The sequence below is a fragment of the Mycteria americana genome, chromosome 7, assembly GCF_035582795.1.
Source record: "Mycteria americana isolate JAX WOST 10 ecotype Jacksonville Zoo and Gardens chromosome 7, USCA_MyAme_1.0, whole genome shotgun sequence".
NCBI lineage: Eukaryota > Metazoa > Chordata > Aves > Ciconiiformes > Ciconiidae > Mycteria > Mycteria americana.
In genome coordinates this window covers 58,871,456-58,891,803 of record NC_134371.1, presented here as the reverse complement: position 1 = coordinate 58,891,803, position 20,348 = coordinate 58,871,456, and the positions used below count along the sequence as shown (strand labels likewise).

General features: G+C 39.4%; 1 protein-coding gene across 1 annotated transcript in view; it reads left to right on the top strand.

Moving 5' to 3' along the window:
• Nucleotides 1-20,348, top strand: part of EIF2B3 (eukaryotic translation initiation factor 2B subunit gamma) — a 104,831-nt gene that overhangs the window by 17,324 nt on the left and 67,159 nt on the right. Inside the window, exons 4-5 of the mRNA XM_075508650.1 lie at nucleotides 4,262-4,421; nucleotides 10,078-10,189. Of these exons, the coding sequence (XP_075364765.1) occupies nucleotides 4,262-4,421; nucleotides 10,078-10,189 (272 nt within the window). The remainder of the gene's footprint in view (nucleotides 1-4,261; nucleotides 4,422-10,077; nucleotides 10,190-20,348) is intronic.

Genomic DNA, 20,348 nt, shown 5'->3' with positions numbered 1-20,348 from the left:
GTTTAGGCTATGGGGTCCTGCCCTTGTCTATACTTGATACAAAAAGCATAGTGAATACCACTAAAAATTCATCATTTGCTGCCAGCTATCTCTGGTAACCTTGATATCTCCTGTTTGAACAGAAGGGATCCAGCAATTATTGCTGAATATGAAAGAGTTTTTAGCGTTGCCTTTGTATGCAGGGTGTGAGAAAGTCCAAGGCTTTTTATTTATGCTGGTATATTGCACCATATAATTGCATCCATCTTTTGATCTGTGGTATGAATTAGTTCCATTGAAAACATGTTTTCTATTTTTGAATTGGTTGTCTTGAACTGAGTTCTTGAAACATTCTGCTTTTTGGTCTTCTTTTTGTATAGATTTTCCATATTGTGCTGAGTTTAATATAATTGTTGACATGTTGGTTTCGAGTTTTTTTTCTTTACTGTTTTTTTTCCTCTATTTTGTATAAATCTCTTGATGTTTTATGTTACAGTGTCCAGACTGAGTATGTAAGTTATCTCATAATATCTGAGCATCTCACAGTTCGGAAGCATGTGATGGTGAAGTGCTGTTGGCCAGTGCTAGAAAGGGAGAGTAGAGATTTGGAAGCCTTAAGTGCTGCATTTCTGTACTTGACTGAACAGTCTGTGTTCAGCGATGGCTAGACTGGAAGCCCAGGGCTCCATCCATGGTCAGTAGGGACAGAGAAACATCTCCTTGAAATTTGGATCATAGGTGGAATAATCTCTGCAGGACCTTGTTTTTCTCCACTGATCAGCAGCTGAGTCTAAATCCTGAACTTGAGTGTAAATTGCAAATCTGAGGTTAAATGGGATTACTGAGGCCCAAGTGGCTCTTCCAAGGAGTGTCATATTCTCCTTGTCTTTTCTGTGGGTCTTGTGATGCTCACAAAAAATGTGAGCTGTGCTACCAGCAAGCTGGGGCTGCAGTCCCTATACCTGAGTAGCACTGCAGTGTTTCCTTGTGTTCCCCAATCCAAAGTAATTTGCTGTTTTCTTTTTTATTATACTTGATGTCTGGTCTGTACAGCAGCTTCTGTGGTAAAGCCCTGGTCTGCAATGAGGGCTCCTCCATGTTATAAAAGTAGTAAACAAAATGGCACATATCAAGTTTGGCAGAGCAGGGAAATGACATAAATTCCAAGCATTTGTTTCATGCCCCATCCGTTAGATGGTGGTCCTTGAGTTAAGACCCTTGCCTTGTCCTTCCCACGGTTGTAATGGGTGTTGAGAGTGCATTTGTGCATGCATTTTTCTTCCTTTGCAGTGGTTCTGCTTGGGGTGTGTGTTTCCTGGGTTTTTTAATCAGTTCATGTTGATTCTTATCATGTGTTTGTATAATAGTTTGGGGTTGATGTAATCATTGTTACATGTATTTCATTAAGAGATGTATGTGTGTGTGTACTTAGTTGTTTGCATAATTCATGAAGTCAAGTATGTTCACATACCCCGTGTTAGCACTTGAGTGCCTGTAGTAAGTACGTACTTCTCTTTTTTGTATCAGTGGCTCATTGGGAAAGGTGCACTGTATTTATTTGGCATGTATATATGTAAAAACCCCACAAGCTCTACCATTTATTTTCTTTCTTCTACACCCACCCTAAAAACGTAAAGAAAAACACACACTTGGGCTAGGGTTCTAGGATAGTTTATTTTTTCATTCAGCCATTAGTTTATTCGTTCAGGAGTTGTACACTGGAAAAAAAGTGCATCCATTAGACAGTGAGGGCTTTATTTATGAGGGGGGTGGTGTTTCAAAGGGGAGGCTGTCAAGTCCCAAAAGAGCCTTTCATGGTGTATTCTCAGCGTGCTTCTGAGGCCACTGCTCTGCTCATCAGGAGGAGAGGCAGAAATGTGGGCTTTACAGAGCAACTGTGTGTTTCACTGGTCCCTGCGCTCACTGACGTTTATTTACATATTGGGAGAGTAAATGGGTAGAACAGATGGCAACCAGACATTTGGTGGTTCTGTTCCCGTATGCTCCTCAGGGGTCTTGCATTCAGTTTTTGCAAAAAGCTTGTCCTATAGTGAGGAGAAAAAACCCAGGAGCCTGTTCACAACTATGAAATGCTTGTTGGTTTTTTGCTATAGTGACAGATTAAAGCATTCAGTAAAATGTGAAATAATTACAAGGTGTTTTACAAGTCCAGATATTTGTTCCTTAGGATAAGTCCATTGGTGTGTCTGTGTCTCTCTTATTATTATTTCTTATTTTCAATACTGGAGTGAATGCATTTAGATTTGAAGCCGGCAATCTCTTCCTTCTACAAACTGAGTTTGTAAAGTACAGGTCTATTTATATGGGTCTTGGGTACCTTTTGGCCTTTTCTGCAAATATTGTAACTCATTTGTGCTCTTGTAAAAATGGAATATCTGAAAATTTTGCAGGATTTTCCAAGATATTTAAAATGTGTTTCTTCACTATTTACTGTTATGAAGCAGGAGCTTTACTTCCATACCAAGTTGAATTTTTTTTCTAACTTTCTTTGTACACACTGGAATGTTGGAGCAGGGCTGCTCCAGAGTGCTAGGCAGCTTGCTTTGGTGGTTTGGGTTGTTTTGGGTTTTTTTCCCAATGTGTGGATGTTGTTTGTTTTAGAGAAGTGATAATGAAAGCACTTCTCCTGGGCAAAACCATAATATAAAATACACATTTTAAAAATATGTTAAAAGGGGAGATGCAAGTCAGGTTTTGAATGTGTAAAATTCTCAACCTGCACATTGTTCCTTCCTGTAAAGCAGCCAGGTGTTTCTCAGTAAAGTGGGGAGAAATCAAATGAAAATTGAAGAGCTTGACCTTTTGCACAGCATGCCAAATCAGCAGCTCTAACAGTTTGTGACATGATGAATTCCAATGACTTATTGGTAAACACATGAAACTGCCTAGCATTTGTAGGAGAACCTGTCAAATAATGTAAATACCAGACCTCAGTTAGTCTCACCTACAATGTGGAATCTCCTAGTTTTAGATAAAGTCTGTAAAGCAAACTTTTCTATAATAAACCTTTCTGTAAGAAAAGGTCAATGCTGAACTAGTTCACTTTGAACCAAGATACTTTTCAAAAGTAAAAGTAGAATTACTGATCCTCCATAAGTTAATTGACTCAGATTTTACCAGGTATTTTCTAGTGCCCTTCTTATTAAATAATGTTTTTTAAAAAGACAAAACTAGGAAGCCATGGCATGGTCTGCAGGGAGGCTTACCATAATAAAGCTTTCTGTGGTAGCACAGAAAGTGAAAATGGTAAATGTCAAGAAAGAAACACTATCTTCTTGACACAAGTTTAGAAGGTTGATCATTAACAAAAAATAAAGTGGAAACTTGCTACTTTTCTGTAGGCCATGCTGCACAAATATTTTGTTAGGATTAGTTTAAATGAAGATAATTGCTGAACTAGTAGATTTTTGGCAGTATATTCCACAACCCACGTGAAATACAGAAACTTGTTTCGAAGTAAGAGTTTTTAGCCAGAGTATATTGATAGTGTGCATGGTTAATGAAGCTGCTACATCTCACTCAATATGTGACAATGTTTCTGTGATATATGCAGCAGTTCTCTTAAATACTTTGTAAGGCACTTTGGAATCCTTTGAGATCAAAATTAAATACAAGCCTGTTATTAAATAGGACCTAACTTCCTCTTTTTTTTTTTTTTTTTTAATATGGGGTATTGCTGGTTTTAGGAAATGTATTTCTAAACTGAGCCCACCATCGCAGTGCAATTACCAAGTAAATCACATCCTAGATAGTCTTTGCTTTTTTTCCCCCCGATAAAATAACATAGTTTAAATATCTTTTCCAGTGGTTTGTAGCCAGATGCAAAGTCAGCTAAAAAAGATTTCTTCAGAAAGATTTCTTTTCTACATCATTATGTAACTAAAAGTAGCTGTTGTAAATACTGCAGAATTTCACAGCAGTCTTGAAAGCCATAGCTTCTGTGTCCTGGTTCCTTCCCTTAGGGGCAGTTGATGGCAATTTAGATGGTCACATATTCTTTATGGTCCAGAGCTGGATAAGCATTAACCAAATAACTAATTCAGTAACAGCAGGACTCAAGAAAAGTGAACTGGTAAAAACCAGTAACTATTTTTGGCAGAGTATGGCAGACCCCGTGTTTTTTAAATTTAAAAAAAAAAAAAAAAAAAAAAAAGGAAAAAAGTTATGGGTGTATTTGTTGTTGAGTCCTCAAATGCTAATCCATATGTGGTCATTTGTATCTCTGAAGGGTTTGGGCTTTTTTTTTTTTCTTCTTTGGCAGACTGATGTCTTGGTGTTGAGCTGCGATCTGATCACAGATGTTGATTTATATAAAGTTGTGGATCTCTTTCGGACACATGATGCTACTCTCTCCATGTTGATGAAGAAAACTCATGAACCCACAGAAGTGGTACCAGGACAGAAAGGGAAAAAAAAACCAGGTATGTAGATAGGAATACATACATTTATTTATTAATAAATGATAGAGAAACCACTGGTATGTATGATATGTTTAGTTATCAGTCCCAGAGTGAAAGAAATAAAAAAGACACAGATAACCTATTTTTCCTCATATTCCCTGGTGGGGGTGTGACTTGGTTTTTTCCAGCTCAGAATTAAGTATTAGACTCATGTAATCTTGCAGGCTCTGATCCAAAGCTCACAAGAGTTAAGGGAAAAGCTCCAGGTGACTTCAGTGATTTTTGGATCAAACCCTAAATTTTTGTTACATATGAACATTAAAACCGTTAGGTTTTTCAAGAGCACTAAGCATCAGCCAGATTATAGCTGGGAATTTTACCATTGACTGTAGGGACCAGTGTTAGATGGGTAACAAATACTTCTAGAAATTCTCCCCTCTCATGGTATGTACTGAATTACTCTTCTGAGACCGCATCCAGGAGCCTTTTGCTAGGCAAAACTCCCACTGATTTCAAGGCCTTGGTTAGATGCTTATCTTGTCCCTCTTACCATAATATCTTAGTGCCTTGTAATCTTTAATGTATCTATTCTCACAACACTGCTGTAAGGCAGGGCAGGGCTATGATCCCCATTTTACTTATATGCTAAACATACTAAATACCATACAGTTGTTCCCATACCATACCTCTCTTTTTTCTTTTAATGATATCTGTTAAATTGCTGAGGCTTGATTATTGCCAGCTTAGTGGGTCCTGGTCCGTGATTACTGTAGAGCCTCTGAGCTTTAACATGAATAAGAAAGCGTAGCTTCAAACTGAGAGAGGAGTGAAATGCAAGCCAACTGTTGGACTACGTGTGTGTCTGAAAGCGGAGGAAATGTGTTTTTAAAAGAAAGCTGCTTAGACTGTATGAAAAGATTTTCTGGAGCAAAGTGTAAGGATAATAGGGCTGAAAGCATTTAGGAGTTGGACTCTCAAACAGCTCTAAACCCCCTTGTTTTTGAAAAGGCAATCTAAGTGATAATGGCACATAAAAAAAACATTGTCAAGAGCACTACTACAGCCACGAAGTTGAGCATTCAGGAGTTATAAACTAATGGGTCTATGGTTAAACATCATAGAGCTGCCCGGTATGTGAGCTCTGAGCACACAGGGCTGGGGAAAGGAGGTCTATGAGGATAAACAAGATCATCTGAAGACTCTTTGCAAATGTAAACACATCAGGTTGCACATACATTCTTCTTTTGCTTGTTTTTTAATGTCTGTGTGCTTGACTTTGTAGCATTACTCTTCCTACATGACTTGTTAAAATTTGTGTATCATTTCTGAGATCTGTAAAAAGACCAAACTTGAAAACATTAAAATTCCATCGTGTGGAAGTGTTTTGACACCCACAGTGTTTTTCTGTGGGGCTGGATGCTAAGATCTCCCACTCAAAGCTGCTCTACTTGAGCTGTCATGGATAGCTCTAGTAAGTTGTTTTCTATGAACTGCCTCAGATGAGACATGTACCCAACCAGGCTTTTTTCAGTCATTTGCTAAAAGCAGGGGAGTGCTGAGACCGAGGAATTTTGGGTTCTTCTGCAGGTCCTGGAGAGGGGCAGTACATTTTAGGGAGCACTGGACCCTCCTACCTTTCATTCCTACTTGACTGAATGCACCCTCTTGCTGTCAACATCGTCCTAGCTCATCCCTATCTCTTTTCCCATGCTGGCTTCTTGCCACTACCAGCCTCCATTCTTATTCTTTTTGCTTAGTCTCCTCCTTCAACGATCCTTGTCAAGAGTCCAGCTTCTCTTTCTCATGTATTACTCTTTTCTTTCACTACCAGTCCCATCCCCTGTTCCACTTCTGACTTTTCATCTCGACCTGCTTCATTTGTCTGCCCATAGTCACCTTTTTTCTTCTCTTCTGGTTCCGGTCCTTGTGGTCCAGTGTCCTTTCACGGACAGTCCCAATTTCCACCCGTTTTCAGGGACTACTTTCTTTCCCTTCCAGCCCATCTTGCAGAGTCTTCATTTTCATGCTTTTCTTTCCCCTCACCCTTGTAAGCTTTAAGTTTTATTTTGTTGTAAAAAAAATAGGTTGCAAAAACAGAACAGATCAAGCTCTTTTCCCTGGAGCAGTCATCACAACATGGCTGTGGAGCCTCGTGGCTTGTGTGCTTTGCTTGTACCACCTGATGGTAAGAAGACCTTAGATGGGACCTGCTATTTGATCAGATCTAGGAGCTGAGGAATTGAAACAACCTTTCCTTAAGAATAAAACATGCAGAAATTTTTGCAGCAAAAATAGAAGTCTTGAAAGAGCATGTGAAACTGCAGATTTTCAAAGATTTATAATGGAGTCAGATGGCAAAAAGTGCACTTCTGATACATAGGTCAGCAGCGCTTACTGAATGTCGTGCTGCTTCTCTGAAGAACTGGAATACCAGAGCTTTTCAAGGGAAGGGCCACCTAACTGTTTAAGCTTAGGCTAAACACTTTTTTTTTTTTTTTAGCCTTAGAAGCAGCTGAACTGTTTTTGCTGAAGTTTTCCAAATGTTCCTCATAAGGCAGGCACCTGGCATTGGAAATTTCATCCCAAACAGTTAAAATTTGATGAAACTTATAAGCAACTGAAGACAAAATATTAACATGGAATGTGTCAGGCAGCTTTTCATAGTATGTGGCACTATTAGCTCCTTCTCTAAATTGTGACACACATGTTTCTATGTACTTGCACTGTACTGTTCAAGTGTTAGTATTAGGAAATGGATCCTTAGTCCTGACGAGTCACTAGATATATTTGCAGCTTTATTTATTGTTTCACTGTTCCTACAAATTCATTCATTTTTTGAGAAGGAGCAACAAGACTTTTATTTCGCATGTGTCATGGAATCCGATACAAAGTTGTTGCTTTCAGGATATTATTGAATATTCAAGAACTGTGATATAAGGAACAGTTTTTTAATTGGCATGAATTGCAGTGTTATAAGCAGCTATAAATTCGTACTGATGGTTTCCTGAAATGCTTGGCATAACTCGGCTGCAAGTTACAGGGTGAAGTTCATTGGCTTTTATATTTAGGGGATCGTATATTGACAATAATCATCTCATTGGCTTTTTTCTAATTGATCAATAAGAGGCATGGCAATAGAAAAAAAAAAAAAAGCAGAGTGCTAGTGAATGGTAGTAACCCAAATAAACAGAGTGTGTCAGGAATTCAGACACCCAGAATGGAGCCATGTGCTTAAAGATGACCTGGAAAGGATTGAGTGGAAAGGAGTGTCTGAACATTTCTGTGTATAAAGAAAGGCAGAAAAGATGGGGATGGTGACTCTTGCCTGCTTGTTTTTCTTGTCTTGAAAGCAGCAGGCATGTCATCACTGGTATTCCCTGTGTTTGCCAGAAGACCTCTTGGTGGTCTTGCAGACTGCATCGTGTGAATTCTCTCCCTTGAATTGAAAGGGTGGAGATACCGAATCTTTAACAAAGATGTCTTTTTCCCAAGTGTCAATTAATTATGTTTGATTAAAAAGCATTGTAGAAAATCTGACTGAAAATTATTTCTTCTCATCGCTGAATTGCTCAACTTCCATTCTCTTGTGATGTCATGATTTCTTTAGGTCATTAAAGCCCTCAAAATTGATAGGAATCTAATTTCTAAGGTAATTAATAAATTGCAATAGCTGTGTCAAATTTATCTATTGTGAGGAGGCAAAACACATCCTGCTTTCCATTTTTATACTTTAAACAATTTTTTAGTTACCATCACCGCAGCTTTAACATTTTTCTCATACTTTCCTTGCAGGGATTTTTATAAACTAGTTATGTATTCATTCTTCCATTTATTTTTTCCTCACTAAGTAATGCCAGTGTGATTTGAAACAGCACTCTTGTATCTCTGGGTAATTGATTTTAGTAATAACTTTTGTCTTTTCTGAATTACAAAAGTAATGCTATTTATTGCCAGTGTACAGGGGAAAAACCTAACCTGACCTGGCATCTGCTACTGAAAAAAAATGTTTCACTGTTTCTTGCCTTTGACACAAGCAAGAGAAACCGGTTTGGTGGCAGTTATGTACCCGGTCCTGTTTCATCAAGTTTTCTTTTTCCCTTTTTCTTATTGCATAGAGCTTTGCGATAGCAGTGTAATATGCTACTGTAGGAATGGTCAGGAGATGGGCAGCCGCGACCTGAACTTTGAGAGAAGTGTTGGTACCTTGATGGAGGAAAATCTGTCACTGTTGTGTTTCTAGCCTGTTAGGAGACCCCAGTTAGGTGGCAGTGGCGATGGTTGGTTAGCCCCTACTCTCAAACTTCATCGCCCTCCTTAGCATGAGAATTGGCACTGCTTTCAAGGCTTATTTCTGAGTTTTTACAGCAAGTGAGCTTTATCCTAATTGTACTTAATTTGTAATAGTGTTACATGTTCAGGCCTATTTTTGTACTTCTTTGCGGTATGATTCATTTCTGAGAGGGGATGGGGGGGATTTCTGAAGAGGGTATGCTTGATCATTTGGATCAAAGGCTGCCAATAGGAGAACTTCCAACAGCTGTGTAGATTTGGCTATTGCTATGGTAACTCTGAAGGAACAGGTAAAAGGAAAATAAGGGATGGGACCGAACTGGGGAAAACAGGGTTAAAAATAGTTTGGCTGAGAAAAGATCTTAGAGAATTAACTACTTAGAGAGCCTGCTGTTACTCCAATGTGGTTAAAGGCTTAGAACTTAGGAGATTGAATATTTGCCAGTTTGGCCTAAAATAATAGTATTTAGTGGGAGAAAAGAGGTTTTTGTTAGAACTGCACCATGGCATTCTTGTGTAGCCTCTGTTCCTGTAAAGATCAGTGTATGGTTGCCACCAGAGTGATGGAACATACTACAAACTGCAAGTTAGAATAAGCTGCCACCATTGTATTCAGATGTTGTGGAAAACTGTTCAAATAAATACTTTACATTTCGGTAGACCAAAGTCACTGTTGATGCACAGTCATTGATTGCAGGAGATGGGAATTGCCACAATAATATATGTGACTATTAGGTATTCTCTTGGTTGACAGTTTTATAAATAGATATTTAAACCAAGTGAACCCACCCAGAAACATCAATGGTCGGAATCTTAGAATCTATACTTTTATGTGTGTTTGTGTATGTTATTTAGGTTTTCTATTGCTATCCGTATTTATCTGAAATAAGAGATCAGTTGCAAAGTAGTTATGTCTTAACTGAAATCATAATCCTCTCCAGACCACCAAATTCTAATGTGGAGTGATTTATGATGAGGAAGAAGCAGTTGGATTTTGAAGAACTCTCTGCTTGCCTTGGGTTTGTTGTGTAAATTCAGGTAGCAGGGGTTTTTTTCTTTAAAAAAAAAAAGGGGGGGGGGTGGGAGAGAGAAGGAAAGCACAGCTCAAGATGGAGTTTTGCATGTCAGGACCTGTAGTTGGCATCTTCATAAAAAGGATGTAAAAAGCTTGCAGGGCCAGTGTTTTGAATGTCATGATATATATCAGATACTCTGACTGAAAAGAAGTTAATAAATATTATGGATAACTTTTGCAAATTCATTGATTTGCTGGGTTAGTCTGAAACCTAGTATTTAATATTTCGGGGGTGGTTGGTGGTCCCATTTGTCTTTCCAGTCTGCATTAAGACGGGGTTATATAATGATTGTGTTTGATTTTCTACTTCAGTGGAGCAGCGTGACTTCATTGGAGTGGATGACACAGGAAAAAGATTGCTCTTCATGGCTAATGAAGCTGACTTGGATGAAGAACTTGTCATTAAAAGATCCATCCTTCAGAAGTAAGCTTATGAGTCCTTGTAATAGAAACTGAACTTGGGATGGGGGAAAATAACTGTGGACTAGGAGTGATGGTTAAAGACAAAGTAGGATGAGAAGGGAAGAGGAAAAGCAGCTTTTGTAATATTCAGGGAGCAGTATTTTATTATTCATTACATCATTACAACAAGTTGGTAGGCTTGTCTGATACCTTTATTGTGAAAAATTCCAGGGAATAAAAAGGAATGGTGAAAAGGTAACTCTCCTTGAAATGAAGCCAGTATCGCTATAGTTCAGATACAGATTAGATTCAGAGATTCAGAAATGATAGACCTATGTCCATAAATGAAATGCTAGTCTCATTGGCTGAGTCCCAGACAGATTTACACAGTATCTGAGAAAGGCTCTTGGGATTTCACGACACTTTTGTGCATATAAGGCACAAAACCTCAACTGTGTTTCCAGGCCCAAAAAGGTTCATTAGAGAATCCGTGTTATATCCACCATTAAACTGCACTGGGGACTTGGATGAATTTATTAAATATGCCAGACTAGCTGAGCTTCCTGCACAGCGTAATTCATATCCCTTAGCAGAAGAATGAAAGATGGCTTGTTGCTCTTTATGTTCTTCTGTACGGTGATTTTAGTTTTCTCAGATACGCATTGTCTGACATTTTCTGTGGAAAGTTCTGCTGGCTCCTTCGGACCCAGCCTTTGTAGTCTGTCCCAGGCTGACAGTCAGACTTTCACCTCTGTGAGATTAGACACCTGTGGGGCAGCCATCTGAGAGCTGGGAAATTCATCCATGTGGACCTTGTAAGTCAAGGATGCGGACATCTGGGGTCTGCTCCCAGATAATCTCCCCTGTGAAAATGCCTCCGGTGTGTGCTGTAGGCCACAGCTAGGCGTAATCTTTCCTTGAACATCCTGCTACCAGATGCAAGGGGGGTGCTGTGTGCCCATGGAAAGATGACTCCTCTTCTGCCTGAGTTTAAGGATTACCCTAGAAGGAAGGTGGTCGAGAGTGAGCCATGTGTTAACTGCTGTGATGGAAAGAGCCTGTCCCAGTGTGTTCCCACTGGCTCTCTCCTTGGGTCTTTCTCGGACATGGCAGGGACCAAGCTGCAGGCAAGCCTTCTGTACATACACAGCAGCTGATCTGCATCATGTAGGAAATTCAGCACTGTTGCATTCTGTGCTTTCGAGCAAACAAAGACTAATAGATCTATTTTGGGCTAGGGAGGAATATTTTATCTACTGTTAGTGATAGGCTTGTCTTTGTGGCTTTCTCCTAGCACTAGTGGGTGGCTGTGATATAACAACTTAGAAATCGCTGTAACATGTGTGATCTTAGTTGACCTCTGATTTTACAGGTTCATCTAACCAGAGGATTCTCATTCCTGTTACCCTATAGCCAAATTAATCAGGCTTTATCCTGCAGGCAAAACTTTGCCTTCAGGAACACCTGTTCAGATACATTGTCTTCAGCAGATCTTCTTGAGCATAACTGTTTGGGATTTGGTAAATGTGGTGTTGGTGATAAACAGATGGGATAAAAATCTGTATGTCTCCCTGTCTTTCTTACATTTCCATATGCACAGTTATCCAAGCTAATGTAAAGTGTTAACCACCCTCCAAGTAAAGCCCACAGATGACAGCATAGCCTAGAAGCACAGAGAGAAGATCTGCTAAGTATTAAAAAGAGGAAAAAAAAAATTAAGAAAAGGATGCTCTCAAGCATTAGGCAGAAGCATTGGGCCAGTATCCACCTGGGCGAGCCTCTGACATCTGAGACTGCCTGCTGTGGATGCTTATGCGTTCTCTCTGTTTTACAGCTGCCATCTTGGAGCAGCTCTGAGGGAAGCAAAATAGTATATGAAAATTGTAAAATATTTTACAATGAGGCAATTCCAGGGTAGCAACAACTGTGGGAGCTCTAGGAAGACAAAGTGTTGGCAGCTAATGATGTTTTAACCACTGTGTTGTCTAGACCTGCTCAAACCCTGACTTTCTCATGTGAGAAACAAAAGCGACGCTTAAAACGACCTTTGAAGTCTTTTTTAGTACATCATAGTAAAGCAAAGAGAGAAAAAAAAAAAAAAGAGCAAGCCCAATCTCGTTTTTCTTCATGGATCACTTGAAGTGACTGACTTTCAGCTACCATGTTGGCTGTTTCTTGATCTCTGGACTTTGTTTTGATGAAGTAGCAGACTTTGTGGCAAGATGGGAGAATTTCCAGTACACTCATTTGTTCCTCTGTAAAATACAATAGACATCTTGAGGGTGTTGCTGTTGTTTGTTTTGCTTTTAATGGTCCCTTTGAAGGGCTATGGTGGTCTTGTTACATGAACTCTAGAACTCCTTCAGTGTGTGTTTTGCTCTTCAGATCCTTTTCTTTTTCTATTTTCTTTTTTCTCTCCCTTTTTAAGGAGGGGAGTGGAAGGAGGGACAGGGAGGGAGTGGTGAAAGGAATGGAAAGAGGGAAGATGAACTTTTCTTTAAAGCTAGGAATCTTGTTACTGGTAAATACCTAGATCCCATACAGAAATGGTTCAAAGGACCTTTGGCTTCCCCTCCTCACAGGAGGGAAGTTGTGTTGACAAAACATCCAAAGCTGTAGAACGCTAATTTAAATCCTTGAAGAAAAACCTTTTTCCTGACCTTTGCCTTCTTCCTATCACTGGATTTCATGCTCTTCACTTTCCTGCCATAAAAGAGCAGCTGGTGGGGAGGGACAGGGGAAAACACACATTCTCCTGAGTACCTGTTGAGTATTAAATATTTATTTGCTCTTGACTCAGGCATTTTGTAATAACAAAAGTGTTACAGAATGAAACATTTTAATAGGATTTCTAAGTTCATGTGTAACCTGTTATTCACTTTCTCAGTTTGGTTGTTCTCTTGTATTCTGAGAATGTATCCTCTTTCCAGATTTGTTGTTTTGATTTGTTTTGGGGTTTTGTGAGTTGTGGATAGCCATTTTGGTTTTGAGAATGCCTCTCCTTGTTACACCACAGAAAGGAGTCTGGATTTTGCTCCTTTGCTTGCCAGAGCAAATCTGGCAAAGCTTTCCCTTCAGCTGTTAAAATTGTCCTCACACCCCCCCACCCCCACCTCCCCGTGCTGTTAATCACCCTGATGACAGGTCCCACAGGTAGCATCCTCCTTCCAGTAAACAGTATCAAATACATCCATCCAGGCACGTTTTGGTGTGCATCAGGATGGGCCAGGAGACAAATTTATTGGTGGTGCCTAGAGAGACTAATGCTGCTGGGGAAAGCATTTTCAACGAAATGGTTCCCTGTTTGGGTAATGAGAGCTTATAAAAAGCCATGAACAGCCTGTGCATGTCATTCACTTTGGCAAATAGCTGCAAGATGAGATACTAGAATGAAAGAAATACAGTTTGGGGAAGTTTCAGAGCCAGCTTAGGGCCCTTTGAAGAGAAAAAAATACAGTTATGTGCTCATCCCTGGAGCCTGGTTTTGCCGGTGACATCTCTCTGACTTGGGTCTTGGCAGGATGAAGGAGTGAAGAAATGATGAGAATTCCATAGCTGCTGCCTTTGCTTTCGGAGGGGGCAAAGGTATTTGTTTTCAAAGCACGATTACAATGGACAGGGAGCTTTTTGCTCCACCTCTGATACTTATGGTCATGCAAAGTGAGACAGTAAAAGACACCTGTTGGAGCAGGTCTAAATTTGGAGCATTTCCTTTTAAGATCTTGTGGGCTGTGTAAGGGTGAGTTCAGCCTTCGTGGGTGTTCTGTCTGCACCGACGCAGGTGCAGGGCTTCTCCTAGAGAATATGTTAATAAATCACCATGACAATTCCAGCTACTTATTACCTCATGTGCTTCAGACAGAAAGGAATACCTCATCTATAAATATATGCAGTACTAACATTAGTAACCTTGAAGAAACAATACAGATCTGTTTTTAAGATATTTTAATAAAAAGAGGGGGGTAAGATGGGGGAGCTTTTTCTTCCTTTTCCCCTTGCATCATGAGAGTAAAAATGAATGGTGTAGTATAATTTTAAAAGTCAGCGTTGCCAAGTGGGTAGGTAATGGGAGTTCAGGAATAGCTTTGATACACTTGATTTCCTTTCTGTTGCCTTGGGATATTGCCTTTTTTTTCTGCTGATAATTTGTTTTAAATAAGTGGATCATATATAAACACACTGCAACTTCCTTAGTGTTTCTGTTCTCTGAAACTGCCCTCCTTGGGAAATTGGCATCTCTGAAATACTCTGTCACTCCTATGGTGGTTCTCTTGTTTGTTTGTTTGGTTTTTTTCTTTAAAAATCTACTTCCATGAGAGAGGCTGGGAATGACACAGGTATAGGCAAATGCTCCACTGTGTAAAGCATCCTAAACTAGATCATGGGCAGATGTCCTCTTCCAGATCCAGCTGTGCTGGTGAAGGGGACCACCACCTCCAGCTTGCCCCCAGCTGCATGTATGATTGAGTACTTCATAAGGCACGTGGGTCAAAATGAGTTGCATTACTTTTAATAGATTAAACAGCAGGACTTTGATAACTTGGTTCTTTTTACTTTGTGCATTAGGGAGTGGTCCCCACAAGCAGTGCCACTGGCAGGGAAGGGAGGGATGCAATAACCCAACTCAGTAGGAAAATCCTGAGGAGCAACTTGGGGCAGATCAGGGAGCAAAAACTCTTTGCTGGGCTCAGCTGTCTACAGGATGAATATACATGTATTAGCTTTGGTGGTGTTCCCGTGTTGGAAAAATCAGTAGTTTTCACTATTAGCAAACTTCTGTTACTAAATTTCCTTTGCATTCAAGTGATAATTTGAGGAATGCCATGGAAAGATGTTGGATATATCTTTTTTTTCTCTAACACGTGACTTTGAGTGATGTGTAGATCTTCATGTTTTTCCTGTTAGTCCAGATCTGCTCTTTTCATAAATAAAAATACAATTTTCTGACTAGCATCCAGAAAATAAGTCAGGTTCTTTTTGGCTCCTCCATCACAAAAATAGAAATTGTATGTGTTGATTTAGGTAATAATCCTTTTGCAGATGCACAAGCCAGAAAAGAATCTGGTTCCCCTTACCAGAACTGAATTGGTTTCACAGTACTAGTAGGAATTTAGAAAGCTGTAAAAAGTTATTTTAGCCAGTAAAGCAAGAGGATCTGACTCTGAATCAAAACAGGGGAACTAGGTCTATTGAATAAGAGGGTGTGATTTTTACACACTAACTTCTCAGACTATAACCACACTTTAAAAATGTTGGTGTAGCTTTAATCATATTTCTTTACAAAAGAGGATTTTGCTGAACATTTCAGAAAATATATTGGCCTGTGAGTTGTTTTTTGAGCCATAAGTTAGGAGTAGATGTTCTCAAGATGCCCTTGGAGGTCTTGCTTGCCTGTTCAGGAGTTTTTCAGTTCACTAAGAGTAGCTGCTGTAACTATAAGGCATTAATTTTCTCAGAAAGTTTGCTCTTTTCATTATGCATTTAAGCTTTGCTCAACTTGCTCTGCTTTTTCTGTAAATATGTTGGGGATGAGTGTAGCCTTCAACTTCAGAAATGGAGTATTTTTTAAATGATTTATTGTGTCTAAAATGGATGTAGCCAAATATAAGGAAAACAATTTAATTTGGTGCTTTTATATGTTATGCTTGTACTATAAATGTGAACATACTATCAGCTGTTCATGAGACATTGACTTTGTATTTTAAAGAACATACTGCTATTACTGATTTTAATACTGTTGCTTCCACAGGATTTTATTGTGTTTTGCTGCTGCCGTGTTATTTCATTCATTCAGTGTGGGGGTTGAAAGGAATGTACAACATATCCAGGTCCTATATATAAAAGAAAGGTCATGCCATGTCTTGACAGCTTGTACAGGTAATGGGTCATGAATCTTAGAATCTGGAATATTAGCAACAACTTCTGTTGAATGTAGCTATAGAAAGACTTATCGGCAACAGATTTAATTTTACTGCAAGATTCTTGCCAGGGTTACAGTACGTGTAAGGCTAAAACCAGAGAGCGTAAGGCTCAGCATTTGGTTTTTAATCATCAGTAAATATATGTTGTGTGGATTGTCATTAGTCATTTGTCTGTCTGTCTGCTGCGGTCTCAGACCAGCACTTAGCCCGTGATTTGGTTTTACTTTTCGGAGGTTTCAAAGGAGGAAGAGCTGACTGTATTGCTTGGACACCCTTGAGTCCATGTGACTTGGTAAATGCAGTGCTCTGGATGAGTCATCAGGTTGGACAATACTGAAGTTGAATCTGTCTTGTTGTTACTCTAAGCCAGGCTTGGGTCTTGAAAAGATTACAAAGGTCTGTTCGTTTCAGAAAGATGTCTTAATATTTTAATACAGTTGCCACTGTGTAGTTGTTAGCAACACTGTTAGTTTATTTCACAGTATTGATGGGAAGTGTAGCCATCATCAGTTGTTTTTGTGACATATTTACCTCAATTGATCCAGATGTAACCTGTATGATCAAAAAGTTCCTCTGAATGGTCTGGTTAGGGGCAAGACACAGAGTGATCAATTATTTGCTTCTAACATACGTTTTCAGCCATAGCGTGTATTCAGTAGAGCTGCCTGTTGAAATCTTAGGGTTTCAGCTTGTGTCCAGCAATCCCAGGATGACCAGTACACGACAGAGGGGCACAGACTCCTTATTGTGCGGTTGGGATGGTACAGAGGAAAAAAAGCCAAAGGTCAGAGGAGTTATCCCTGCTTTTGTGAGCGCTGTCAGGCTCTCCCCTACCACATGTCTGCCATGTGTTCCTCATCAGCAGGATGTGGAACTCCATGACGCAGAGCAGACTGGAATGCGGAGTTAGTTAACACCCGCCGTTGGGGAATTTATCAGCCAATGTGGAATATGGGGGGGGAGGAAACAGCCTAGTTTAGAGCAAAGTAAGGGTGAAATGAGGCATGTGACTGTTCCTCTTCAGTTAAAAGGTCTGATTCTGCTTGGGGCTGACGTCCTGGCTCCCGAGCCCAGCCAAAGCTTGTGGTACCCTTACTGTTCTGCGTTACTGATTTTTTGGGGTTTTTTGGGGGTTTTTTTTGTTTGTTTTTTAATCCTTTAAATTGTCATGCTTAGCAGAAGATTTTTGCAGTGGGCTGGAGGGAAATACCCTTGGGATTTTTGCAAGGAACCATTCATCTAGTTTATTCTAAGAAACCTGGACTTTTGAAGAGCCTTTCCTTCATCCTGGTCATTGAGATGCCAAATCACTAACTTGCAGGGATACATAAAAGTGATAGCCTCTCCATTAAAATTAGCTACACTTGGTATCAATTGAATTGTAGTTGCATAATATTTTTAGTGCTGATTTATTACACTTAATGGCTACCGTGAACTCTAACCTGGGTGATTTACTGTGATGTTTAGCACTGCTAAGAATATTGTGAAAGTCATAATGGAAAGAGTCAGAAAATACAATTAGCTGGTTGAAGGTATATGTGTGCCCATGATCCTTATTGGGTTCGCATTCTACTTTACTCGCAGCAAATATATATCTTTCAAAATGTTTCCATTCATTCAGAATACAATGCTGAATTCCCTCTTGAATAGCTGTTGTGTGGTTCTCCCCAAACAGCATTGTGCTGGCAGTTTCTGGAATTACACAGGAAATGAAGAGCATAGCAAACTTTCCTTTCTCTTGCTAAGACATGCTCCCTGGGAGTCCTTCCAGTAGATCGAGTAAATAGCAGAGATCTGTTCTTAAGGGCAGCATGCCCTCTACATTTCTGCTTTGAGAAATCCTAATTTTCGCTGGCTTTAAATCCTTCCTTTTTTTCCTCAAATTTATTGCACCATTTCCTCAGCTAGGGAAGATTAGATAGAGATTCCTTTTACACTCAGTAAAACTTATCCACTTGTCTTAGAGATTTTTTTATAGGACTCTCTCCTTCCCCATTCACCAAATATGAAATACTCTGTTAGGAATTAAAAGGAGATGGCTGTTAGACCTTGATATGTGAACTGGCAACGCAGAATGCTGTATGTTGCACAATTACTCATTCTAAGTATAACTTACATGTACCTGCATACCTGCATATTGGTCGGCAATAGCTGTTGGTATTACTTGGGTTGATCATCTTGAAATCCTTTAACCTTTTAAAAAAACATGGGGAGTGATATTCATAATTCAGGTTAGTGGAAGCTCAAGATTTTGAAAAATCTGGGTCAGTTAATACAGAGAGATTTAAAAAGGGAATAATTTAGGGCCTTCAGACAGAAAAAATTTGGCTGATGGGCTTTAATTAAACTCCGAGGGCTGGAAGCAAACCAGTAAGAAAGCAAGGGAAATTCAAGTTAAAGCTCAGCTTCTAGTTTTTCTGCATATAAATCCTCCAGCAGCTGGTGATATTTGCAAGAGCACAAGAGACTGTCTTTCAGCATTCCCTTTGATTTTATTTTTTTCCCTTTGCTTTATTATTCCCAGGGTGTAGCATTAAATATCATTTCAGAGGCCATGTGTGTCCCTGACTTCTCTGTCTCATCTCTATGGTACATGTGTTCATACATGTATGCATATATGTGTAATATATAGCTTTGTTCACTAATGTATGGGTACAGCATTTCTAGAACTGGGGGGGGGAGGGGTGTCAGGTTTTTTCCTCCAAAAGAACTACAGCATTTCTGAAAATACCTCTGAAATTCCCACTTCTGTAACTTTGAGCCTTAGCCAGGTAGAATAGTAATAACAGAATCACGGCCAGTGGTGCCATAAATTTCAACTAAAGTATCGGGCAAGAAGGCTGATTTCTGTTTGTACTGTTGTTAGAGATATTTATGCAGGGCAGGTCTTTCAGCAAGTGTGATTATTTTCAGAGAGGCCCTTTCTCCATTCTTGCATTAGAATGTGCTGGGGATGTGTGTGGGGAACGGCACCTGACGAACAGCAGCCAGACACAAGGCATAAAATCCCTTGGGAATGAGACTTCTCTTTATGGCCATTTTTCACTTCTAAAGCCACTTGAAAAATATTGTTCTTCAGGTAGATCTCCTTCCTAGATCCCTGGGTTAGCATTTGGGTCCCTGCCATTTTCCCAGACCAAGGAGCTACTGAAGACTTAAGCTTTTCAAGTAGGAAAGTATGCAAGCACATATTTTGCAGCACCAGACGCTATTGAAAGAATAATGGACCCTTCCCACATTCAACTCCATTCTTCTTGCACTCCCTCCCAGACCTCTGGAGCCACTGTGCTAGCAAATGATTACATTCTGTTTCTCTCCTGTAACTCTTCTAAACCAAATGTTAATTGAGACGTTGATTTATACAATTTAGATTCCTTTGTTAAGTTAGTGTAGTTAAAAGTAGCCTCTGGCTATTGAGGGGATAGATCAGTGAGACAAATTAGTACTTGCTGGTATGTTTTTCTATATCTTACTCTTTGAGAAAATAGTATATATTTCAGATTTAAGGAATATGTCTCTTGCATCTGTTTGTTTTAGATGTACCCCATGACAGTGTAGCTCTAGAACATGGGATTCTGGGTGTTTTCTGATTTACATTATTATATGAAGGAAGCAACCTGAAAAAAAGTAGACTTTGGCAATTTTTTTGCGATGCCCTTGATTTTTGTCAACTGAAAAGAACGGGTTATGTTACTAGGGATGTTATATAGATTCCAGGCTTTCATATGTGACCAGGGTAACCTCATGCCTGGGATAAAAAATGACTTCTCATGTCCTGGACAACTGTTGACTTAAAGGGTTCGCAGAAAAGTTGTCTGACCTTACTTCTCAGTAATCTATTCTTGTCTTTGGAAAAAAATAGAGCTGTTAATCTGTTTGATTGTTGTAGAGAACCATTAAAATAAGCAACCTTTGTGTTTATAGAGGAAGAGTTGTCTTGTTCTACAGGTGATCTGGTGCTGGAAAGGGTAAAAGTTAACATGTGAATTGATATGCTATCGCCTGTTTGCGTTAAGAATGTCTTGTAATTAATGTACAAAGAGATCTCACTTCTCTACTTGGCTTTGTGGCCTTAAAAAGTCCACTTAATGTTTGTGTCTCATACTTTCTTTGCTTTTTAAAATGAACGCAATATTACTTTCCTGTCTCATAGGAGCATAACTCATGAATATTTATGTCAGTACGGTAAATGTAAAATGCCGCTCTGAGTACAGGGTATCAACTGCTGGCTTTCCTACATTTAGAATCATAATAGTACTT